This window comes from Sus scrofa, chromosome 18, assembly GCF_054392235.1.
Source record: "Sus scrofa isolate SSC_HxYL_T2T_F1_AM1 chromosome 18, Sscrofa_HxYL_maternal_Yorkshire_Landrace_v2.0, whole genome shotgun sequence".
Lineage (NCBI taxonomy): Eukaryota > Metazoa > Chordata > Mammalia > Artiodactyla > Suidae > Sus > Sus scrofa.
In genome coordinates this window covers 22824185-22835665 of record NC_139400.1, presented here as the reverse complement: position 1 = coordinate 22835665, position 11481 = coordinate 22824185, and the positions used below count along the sequence as shown (strand labels likewise).

Here is an 11481-nt window from a genome sequence, read left to right as displayed (position 1 = left end):
GAACCGATTGTTTACTGAAATAAAAGTACACAGTGAAGATACCTAAGAACTAGAGTTCCACAAAGGCCTCCTCCTTCCTGTCACATCAGGTCCACACTGTTTTGCCTCACTGTACTGCCAGAGCTCCCTGCCTTCTCATCCATTCTACCTCTGAAATAGATGAAGCACCTCCTGTTATAGAAGGCCGCTTCTTAAGGTAATGAGAAGTCCTAAGTCCCACCTCTCCACCTTTATTCAGGAGTTTCCATCAACATAATAGGTCTTTTTCTTTCCCTCTTGCTAACCAGAAACCAAAAAACCATAGTACAGATCAATTACTACTCCTTCAATGAAGCTTCCCCGACAATTTATAGGCTCCACTGACGTCGCTTGGATTCCAGTATCATATAGTTACCACTTTCATACATAATCTTATTTTATCTCTTCAGCTACACTGTACAGGACCTGGGAATAGTATCCATATTTAATACTTTCTGTGTATGAGCCATATGGTCTACTTCACTGCTGGGCAAAAGACAGCCAAATATTCATAGTAACTGGTTTACTATTTTACTGTTAAATGTTTAGAATATTTAAAGGAACTTTAATTTTTAGTGTCATAATGTTATGAAATACACTACTAGTAATTTAAATGCCACATTTCTAAATGATTAAAACAAAGCAAAACATAATAAAATTACATTCTAATATGCTGTCTTGAATGGATGAAAAAAAAAAAGTATCAGGAACTGAACACTATTGTTTCACAAGTGAATACCATGTAGAAGAGGACTGAAAAATGTCACTCTCAATTACCTTCTAACTACCATTATCAAATAAACAGTATCATGAGCCCACCAATGTGCAAACCACAGCATTAAGTGCTACCATGCTTACATAAATTAACTTCACTGTATCAATTGTTAACTTCACTCTATCAACAGCCACAAACCCTGCTCTCGTAATCCAACTGCTTGTCTTGAAAATGAAATGTTATTGGTCATGAAAAGAATACAGCTAAAGAATTCTGACGGATCTCTGTAAATTTACCTACCAACCTTACTAAAAACAAGAGAATGAACGCCTTGCTGGTAATAGCACATTATTAAAACAACAGTGTGCCATGCCATGTCATAAAGGCCATGACAAGGGATAAAAATAAATAAGTTGTGTGACAGAGTGAGGGACTATTCTATCCTACTGAGAGAATCAGTAGAGAACAAATTCTCTCTCACCAATCATATCTAAAGCCCAAATTAAATTTTAAAAAAACTACTAATAAGGAAGATTTCTATAGATATAGAAGTCACTTGATCTAATAAACACCATATGGGACTTTAAAAGCCGAAAGTTCTGAAACCTTCAAGGGTAGCAGTACAAAACCAGAAGTACTCTGGCCTTACTTAAAGGAACCTAATATTTACCCCGGAAATAAAAACATAACAGACCAAAAAGGGAAAATACCTTTCCTTGAATAAATTCTTTTTCACAGGAAGTATACTTATGCACATATGATTTGTCTATAAAACATTAATAATGAGAGTTCTCAAATATTCAGTACTTCATTAGTATATAGCCCAGTTTGGGGGGGGTGTGGGTATATATGTATGTGTGTACATGGTTGTCAGTCAAAATAAGTATATTGCCAAAAGGAATTAGGGAGTGGCTTTATCCCTCATGCTCTCACTAATGACCATCTTAAAAATTTTTTTTGAACTAGTTTAACTTTTAAAATGTATAATCAGAATTTTTACCACTGTGTTGGACTTTATGGCACTGTAATTTCAGAGCCCACTGTTTTTCTTTTATCTTTTTGCATTTACATGCTACAAGAAAGTTTGGTAACTATTCTAAGCAACAACTAGGTATAATACTCCACCATCCTTATAAAGCTCAATATTACAAGGCATCCATCCAATTAAACATTTTTTAGATTATGATAAAGACTTTAATTTTTTCCCACTGAAATTTCCAAGACTAATGATAAGTACTTTGTTATTCAGAAGTTCCCTCCCTACCCACCCCAACAACCTGAAGGCAGGAGTTATTCACAAATTCTCAAAGGCTATACATGAACCTACCTGCTATAGGGATCCCTCCCAGACCTGTGTTGTGCTGTGGCGGGAGATTCAAGTCCAAGAAATTACTATTTGAGGTGGGGTTTGCTGTGTGGTTCAAGTGCATGATGCTATTGCGTGGAAAGGCCATCCAAGGATAGCGGGCTGCCTGGCCTGGAAAACTGAATGAATTATAAACTGCTCGGTGCTGCTGAAATTGAGGGAACCTCTGTGGCAAGACTGAAAAGGTACTATTGAGAGAGTTGGCATTTGTAGGTGCAGCAGGATGCAGGAATCCAGAGCCTGGGCCTTTGGCGGTTGTAGTGTGTGAAGAGGCATTCTGAAGAGATGTGGGCGAAAGGGAAGGCTGGTCTTGGACTGACAGTTCCTTTTCAATCAGGTCTGCTAAGGCTTTTCGAGTGACATCAAAGGGATCAAAACCTAAGTCATCCTCTGGTTGTTTAGAAGAACCAAAGCCAAATGCTGCTTGCCAGTCTGTAGAGGATGATACTGGGATTGTTTCTAGTGGGAAAAAAAAAATTAGTGACGAATTAAAAATATAGCTCACTTTCACACTGGTGAAATATCATAAGACAAAAGCAAATATATACAAAATCTATATAATCTCTTGGAACATTAAGACTGCAAAATTACAAAAGGTCTCATATACTTCTAGCAATAATTTCATTTTTAAATTACTAATCTCAACAACTGAATGATATAGACTGATTTTGCTAATCAAAGAAAACAAAGTACTACTTGAAACCCAAATTATACTCTCAAGTATTTCTCATCAAAACGGAGAATAAGTCATTTAATGGAGAATAAGTCATGAGGTTGTGTGTTCCATCCCTGGCCTCGCTCAGTACATTGGGGATCCAGCGTTGCCATAAGCTCTTGTGTGGGTCGAAGACATGGCTTGGATCTGGTGTTGCTGTGGCTGTGGCATAGGCCTGCAGCTGTAGCTCTGACTGAACCCCTAGCCTGGGAACTACCATATGCCGCAGGTACGGCCCTAAAAAAACAAAAAAACAAAAAAACAAAAAAGAAAGAAAGAAATATAATGGAACTCAATTAGTAAAGTTTATTTTTTAAATGTATTTATCAAAGGCAAGGTCTAATTCTGAATATACACTTTATATACTACTACTGTAATTTAATGAAAAAAAGTATCTATTTAATCTGTCTTAATTTTACACTCTCCTTCATATTAATGAGAACTTATAATGAATGAAAATGGAAATGGCTCAAAATGCCAATATATAACATTCAGTAGTAACATACTTCTTTGTCAGCTGGGGAAAATTTTTTTAAAATACAACTATACAAACACAAATCTGACTGAAAACTGTAAGCCCTTAGTACTTTCTAGAGGAATGAGCACTTGATTATTGGAAATGATCTAACTCTTGATTTCTGGAGAAAGCTGCTAACATAGTAAGTTCTAGGTCATACAACTTCTTACCTAACAAACCAGTTCCTTGCAGTTTAAAATTTTTATGAAAAAGGGAGTGGACCAAAAAAAGGATAAAAGCACATCCAGCAAGGGTCTCATTTTAGTCTGAGTATAATTACTAACACACGTAGTATTGTCATATACCTGATGTGAAGAGGCTCTGTGGCTCTGGTGCTGTAGGCCAGTCACTGGATGTCTGTGGGGAGCTGGGGAAAGGAGGAAGCCCACTTGGGATAGGGTTGGGATGGCGAAAATTGTCTGAGAATAACGACTGTGACTCAGTTACTGCCCCTTCAAAAGGAGATCGTGCACTGTGATTGGATGAACTGATGGGGATGACTGGATTGGATTTTGATAAACCAGGTGGTGGTGAAGGTGTATCACTGTTAGATATCTAAATAAAATAGAAAAAGAAAAGAATAATCAATTTAAGTTTATACAATTTAATAAGCCGTAATTTAAAAGGCTTGCTACAAAAGGTATTAGAACAGTGATCTTCAAACTGGAGTACCTGAAGCCTTTTTTATGAAAGTGTAAGTTTTCCAAAAAAAATCCATCGACTTACATATGCACCCTTTTCTAAAACTGATCTTCCTGAAAAGACTTGGCCTGTACCCTCTTCTTTTGCAACCTAATTTCTATCACTTTACCAAAAAAAACAAAAAACTCACTCTCTAGGATCTAACTGTGGTATATGCCCAAGAATGAAAACTTTCTGGGAGTCAAACAAAAATTATTAGAAATACTCAGATTAGTGATGGGAGAGTGACTAACTCTAATGACTAGATTCTTTGGCAAACTAGGAGATTCCCAATGCTTTGGTTTTAAACAAAAAAGGAAAGAAGATCTAGTCAAGTACCGAACATATTAAAAGTAATTTTTATAATAAATCTTAATATGGTTCTTAGGTATTAAATTTAGGAGGAGTTCAAAAATTTGAGTGATATTGATATAATACTCTTCCTTGCATCTACTTATTTATATGAACAAGATGTCTCAGCAATTATATTTAGAAAAGTGAAAACATAAGTAAGATTGTTGCTGAAATGTGTCTCCTTGTACCAGTGGCTAATACTCATCCACAGATACCGAAAAAGTAATTTTAAAATGACCTTAGCTACCTCATTAAGAGGTAAAATTCCAATGTAATTTTAGCATTTATGTTTAATGATTTTTAATCAAAATCTATACTTCTATATATTGCTTTGCTCAATACTATAATAAAAACTCAGAAGAAATTTGGCATTTTTGTCAAAAATTTTTTTTTCTAATTCAAAATTTTGTCTATTTTTATTTGAGAGAAGTGTATCCCTATCAAGCATAAACTATACTGCAGTAAGAAAAATTCTGTAATGCCAGTGAAAACTAAAAAAAATGAGTTCAAGGAGAGTAAGGAATGATGTAAAATTTCTGACTGTTGAAGAGATTGTGTAAATGGATGAGAGTGACCAAACATTTTGATACTTCAATCTCTTACTTATTAAAAACCCATGTAGCAGGTTTATTTGAAAATATCAAAATTTATAATAAGCTCGAAATTACATCCTTTGCAGCTATTTTAACCTATAATGAAAAATACTTAATTTTAATCTACAGTATACAGGGGATACACAGACTTTCAAATTATTTCATAGAATTTGTGAGCAAAAAGTTTAGAAAACCTGGATCTTTTTTAGATCTCTTTAATTTTCTCACAAACACTGTGGGGAACTATTATTTACAGAAGAGATTAGAACTACTTTTTCTATATACCAATGTAAGAAGGTGTACAGAAACTTAACAAGTGGAAAACTAGCAACCAGACAAGACAATACAAAGCCTGCTATAAAGATCAGGATCTCATTCAGTATTACAATGTTTGCAAATAGTTAATTTTAAACTTAACTATTTGGTTTATCATTTCAAAGCTCAAAGTCATTTGAGGGAAGGGAGAAAACTTGGGGGCAAGTTCCCTGAAAGAAAGAGAAAATTAAAGTTGACAGCAAGGGACAAAGGGAGCATAGGGCAGAGAACACTCAAAACCAAGACTGTAAAAGCATGCTAGTCTGGGACTATCTCATGTAGGGTCAAAAAGACCAAGAATATCAGTGAAATCTAAGGACACTGATGTACTGGCATACAGTACAATAACATATGGTCTTCATGATAATTCTGAGTCATCAAGAAAGGGTTAAATCATGCTCTATTCTGTGGAGGAGAAGAGGGCTAATTATAATACACTTAATAAATGTGTCCACTACACGTGTTTTAAATTGTCTCAGCATTTAAAGTATTTTTCACTATCTAGAAAATTCACTTGCATAGAATGTCTTGTTTCAGGCGATGGCAGATAAATGAAGAAATACAGTACCAAAATCTTACCTGCTGGGAATTATCACCATTCCCTATGCTGAGAGAATCAGAAGGTTTGTCAATGGGGCTGTAGAAAGAAGGAAAAAAAAAATCAAATAAAATCAGAGTAAATTCATTCTCCCACAATAAAAATAGGCTCCCCCAAAGCCAGAAAAATAGATATTTTTATTATCTTAACATTTATTGATGTGTTCTGATGTAAGACATTAGCTTAAACATTGAGGACACAGAGAAGTATAATATAAAAACTTTGCCCTTGAGCAATTTACAATCTAATTAGATTCTCCAAAAACAATAGGTGAAATAATAGCTTATTAAAAAAAAGTACTGCTTAAAGTAGATACTAATCTATTACAGTTTTATGCCCATGATAAACACATTCTCTATTAAAATTCTTGAAATAATACCTATTTTTCTAGGTGCTTAATGGAGGGCATAAAAGTTATTGAAATGTTATCTAAAGCAATAAATTTTAATACTTCAATATCCTAATCATAACTCCAGAGAAGGCATATCTATGGGTTTTTTTTGTGTGTATGTGTGTTTATCTTTTTAGGGCTGCACCTGCGGTACATGGAGGTTCCCAGGCTAGGGGTCCATTTGGAGCTACAGCTGCCGGCCTATGCCAGAGCCACAGCAACACCAGACCCGAGCCATGTCTGTGACCTACACCACAGCTCATGGCAATGCCAGATCCTTACTCCACTAAGCGAGGCCAGGGATCGAACCTGAAACCTCATGGTTCCTAGTCGGATTCTTTTCCACTGTGCCATGATGTGAACTCCCAGAGAAGGCATGTATATGTTTACACACACACACACATACACACACACACGAGACTGACAGAAACTTTTGTGCAATCTGACTCACACAAAAACATCAAAACAACTTGATTTCAGAAAAAATGCAGTATTACAGTAAAGTAACACAGATCTGCTAACTTCATTTTAACTCATGACTTAAAAACAAAACAAAAATCTTTATGAGTGTTACAATGACCTAGCAAGCCATTTCTATAACTAACTTTAGAGAAGTATTAGTACCCATATACTAATTTTTATTTCTGATATATTATAGCAAAAAAAATTAAGATTCCAAATTTCTCAAAATTATTTTATTACCTGGAAAAATACACAAAATCACCTTACAAACAGACAAATTACTGATACCACTTTTTTTTTTCTTTTGTCTTTTTTAGGGCCACACCCATGACATATGGCGATCCCCAGGCTAGTGGTCCAATCAGAGCTGCAGCTGCCAGACTAAACCACAGCTACAGCAACGCAGGATCCAAGCTACTCCTGTGACCTACACCACAGCTTACAGCAATGCTGGCTCCTTAGCCCACTGAGCAAGGCCAGGGATCAAACTTGCATTCTTATGGATGATAGTTGGGCTCAACACTGCTGAGCCACTATGGTAACTCCCTATTGATACCACATTTAAATGTTCTAGAAAAATTTAACAGCAACTAGTACCTAATCTGAATACCTTCTGCAGAAACCTTGTCAGGTGCTCTTGAATCTAACAGATAGGTCTGAAATTTATTTGAAGAGTATCTTTACTGCTTATTATTCACAGTATATCAATAAATCAATTCATATTATTGCCAAATGGGTAATACAAATAATTTTAAGACATAGCTCTGAGCCCACTAAGTTTAGAGATATTTGGGGAAAAAAACACAGGTAGACACTAACAAATACCAGCCAACGTCAACTATTAAATGAACTGTTTAGACACTAATTGCTCTAAGTCTTTAGAAGAAAAGAGGAACCATTCCAAGTAGTTTCCTAAGGGAGTTCAAATTTAAGTAGGTCCTTAAAAAAAACGTACACATAGGAGGAGGAAGGGAAAGGGCGGGGGGGGGGGGGTGCCCTCAAAGTAAATACCAAGTGTTTCAAGAATCAAAAGGTCGAAGAGAAGGCTGAGAGGTAGCTTAGCTAACACAGGACTGATTTTTAAAAAATGATTTCAGTATATCTACTGAACATCTTATTCAACAGAAATATTTAAGTATTCAGAGGACTCTCTAGTTCTCAAAGAGATGGACATTTGTCACCAGGTAACAGATGATGTTGCACCAGGCTGAACTTTAGCTTGACATTTTGGAGAGTATAGTAAACAATCTGGGATCTGGCGCTTAGGTCAACAAGATCATATTTAAGGATATCTTGGGCACTGCAATTTTGTCCATTTGGAAGATGTATTGCTTTTTTAAAAAAATTTTTTAGGAAATTCTATACCCACTGAACAACTCATTTTCCCCTCCTTCTAGCATCCACTATATACTTTGTTTTGATGACTGACTCCTCTAAATGCCTTAAGTAGAATCATAGAGTATTTGTCTTTTTGTGACTAGCTTATTTCCTAAACAATAAGGTCCTTGATGTTCATTCATATACTGCATAATATAATGCAGAACTTCCTTCCTTTTTAAGACTGAGTATTACACTATATACATGTACATTTTGCTTGTCCATTCATTCATCCATGGACACTTAAGATTGCTTCTACATTTAGGCTACTGTGAGCAATGCTGCTAAGACATAAGTGCACAAACACTGCCTCAAGATACTACTTTCAATTATTTTGCATGTATATCTACAAGTGGAATTGGTGGATCAAATGGTAATTTTACTTATAATTTTTCAAGAACTACCATACTATCTTCCACAGAGGCTGTACCATTGTACATTCTTACCCGTAGTGTACGAGGACTCGTTTCCCCATGTTCTTTCAAACACTTGTTTTCTGCTTTTTTAATAGTAGCTATGCTAGCAAGTGTGACAAGTATGGGTGTAAGGAGGTATTTCATTGTAGTTTTTGAGTCATACATCCCTAATGATAAGTGATATTGTGCATCTTTCTATGTGCTTACTGGCCATTGATGTATCTTCTTTAGAGAAATGTCTATTCCAATTGTTTGCCCAATTTTGAACTGGGTTATTGGACTGTTTGGTTGTTGAATTTTAGGAACTCTCTACATATTGTTAATAATCCTTTATCAGATGTGATTTGTAAATACTTTCTCCCATTCTGTGGGTTGTGAATAGTGTCTTTTGATTGACACTAATTTTAAATTTTCCCAATGTCCAATTTGTTTTTTCTTTTGTTACCTGTGTCTTAGGTGACATATCCAAAATGTCATGAAGCCTTTGTCTTATGTTTTTTCTTAAGGGTTTTCAGGACAGGGGATGTTTTAGGTCTGAAGTTTAGGTCATTGATCCATCTTAAATTAATTTTTGAATATAGTGTTACATAAGGAACTAACTTCATTTTTTTTGCATGTGGATGTTCAGTTACCCAGCACCAGTTTCTGAAGATTGTCTCTTCCCCATTGAACGGTCTGGTCTTGGTACCTCAGTCAAACAAACATCATTTGGCCACGTATGTGACAGTTATATATACAGGCTATTTCATTGACTTATATATCTAACTTTATGCTGATATCACACTATCTTTTTTTTTTTGGACCCCCACAGCATATGGAAGTTCCCACGTCAAGGATCAAACCCTAACCATAGCAGCAACAATATCAGATTCTTAACTGCTAGGCTACCGAGGAACTCCGGCAGCACATTATTTTGACTACTGTGGCCTTGTATAAGTTTTGAAATCAGGGAGTGTGGGTCCTCCAGTTTTATTTTTCTTGTTCAAGATTATATTGGCCACTTGGGGTTGAGATTCTACACGAATTTCAGGATGAGGTTTTTTTTTTAAATCTGTAAAAATGTAACTGGGGTTCTTGACATGGCTGGGACTGAATCTGCAGATAGTTTTGGGTAGAACTGACATTTTATTTTTTTAATTTTTTTTCTTTTTTGGCTGCCCCATGGCGTATGGAGTTCCCGGGCCAGAGGTCATATCTGAGCCAAAGTTGCAACCTACACCACAGCTGTGGCAATGCCAAATCCTTTTGTGCCAGGCTGAGGACCGAACCTGTGTCCTGGCACTGCAGAGACACTGCTGATCCTGTTGCACCACAGTGAGAATTCCAGAATTGGGATTCTTCCAATCCATGAACACAGGATGTTTTCCGATTTATTATCTATTATTTAATTTCTTTCAGCAATGTTTTGTAGCTATCTTGCACAAGTCTTTGACCTCTTTGGTAAAGTTAATTCCTAAGTGTTTTATTACGTTGATTCTATCGTGAATAGAATTGTTTTTCTAATTTCTTTTCAGATTATTCACTGTTTCTGTATAGAAATGGAAACGATTTTTGTCTTTGTATTCTGCTACACTGATGAATTCACTTATTAGTGCTAACAGGTATGTGTATGCGTAATCTTAAGGATTTTCTACCTATAAAATCATATCATCTGCAAAAGGTGATAATCTTACTTTTTTTCCAATTTAAATGTCTCTTCTTTTTCTTGGCTACCTGCTTGGCTAGAACATTCAACACTGTGTTGAAGAGACATAGTGAAAGCAGGAACCCTTGCCTTGTTCCTCATCTCAGAGGAAAAGCTTTCAGTCTTTCTACCATTAAGTATGATGGTCACTATTTTTTTTTATATATGGCTTTTACTATGCTGAAATAGCTTCCTTCTATTCCTAGGTTGTTAACTGCTTTTGTCATGAAAGGGTGTTTAATTTTGTTCAAATGCTTTTTCTGCATCGAGATGATTTTGTGGTTTTTATCCTACATTCTATTCACGGGCATGTTGTACTGGTCAAGTTTTCATATATTAGATCATCCTTGCGTTCTAGGATAAATCACACTTGGCTACGGTGTATAATTCTTTAAACGTGCTGAATTCTTCAGGGTAGTATTTTGTTAAGGATGTATGCATCAATGTTCACTAGGGGTTTAAAGTTTTCTTACAGTCTTTGTCTGCTTTTGGCATTAGGGTAATGGTGGCCTCGTGGAATGAGTTAGGAAGTATTTCCTTCTCTTTGATTTTTGGGAAAAATTTGATAAAGATTGGTACTAGTTCCTCTCTAAATATTTGGTGGAATTTAACATCAGGTCCAGGACTTTTCTTCATTCGGTGATTAGTAATTACTAATTCAATCTCCTAACTAGTTATACATTTATTCATGTTTTCTATGTGATATTGAATCTTGTAGGTCTTGTGTTTCTGGGCATCTGTCAATTTATGCAGGTTATCCACTTTGCTAGGGTACAAATGGTCACAGTACTTTCTTAAAATCCTTTTTATTTCTGTAGTAACATTCCCACTTTAATTTTTTTTTTCTTTTTTCTTTTTAGGGCCACACCCATGGCATATGGAGGTTCCCAGGCTAGAGGTCTAATCGGAGCTGAAGCTGCTGGTCTTATACCACAGCCTGCAGGATCTGAGCTGTGTCTGTGACCCATGCCGCAGCTCATGGCAATGCTGGATCCTCAACCCACTGAGCAAGGCCAGGGATTGATCCTGGGTCCTCATGGATGCTAGTCAGATTCGTTACTGCTGAGCCACGACAGGAACCCCCTCCACTTTAACTTCTCAGGTTAGTAATTAGAGACTTCTTTTTTCTTAGTCCATCTCGCTAAAGGTTTGTCAATTTTGATTTTGATTTTTTTTTTTTTTTTTTGGAGAACCAAGTTTTGATTTCACTGATTTTCTCTGTTGTTTTTCTATTCTTTAGTTATTTCTGCTGTAATATTTATTATTTCCTTCCTTCTGC

General features: G+C 35.9%; 1 protein-coding gene across 8 annotated transcripts in view; it reads right to left on the bottom strand.

The window, feature by feature from the left end:
* Nucleotides 1-11481, bottom strand: part of CNOT4 (CCR4-NOT transcription complex subunit 4) — a 159286-nt gene that overhangs the window by 31038 nt on the left and 116767 nt on the right. For 6 of the 8 annotated variants that reach the window (XR_014833736.1, XM_021078767.2, XM_021078769.2 and 3 more), the window contains exons 8-10: nt 5854-5911; nt 3637-3886; nt 2061-2558 (exon numbers count right to left, since the gene is read on the bottom strand). Coding sequence is in view for 5 of the 8 variants with exons in the window: in XM_021078767.2 (XP_020934426.1) it covers nt 2061-2558; nt 3637-3886; nt 5854-5911 (806 nt within the window). In the remaining 3 variants the exon portion in view is untranslated. Of the gene's footprint in view, nt 1-444; nt 2559-3636; nt 3887-5853; nt 5912-11481 lie in introns of all 8 variants that reach the window. The other 2 variants (XR_014833737.1, XR_014833738.1) reach the window with 1 other exon arrangement.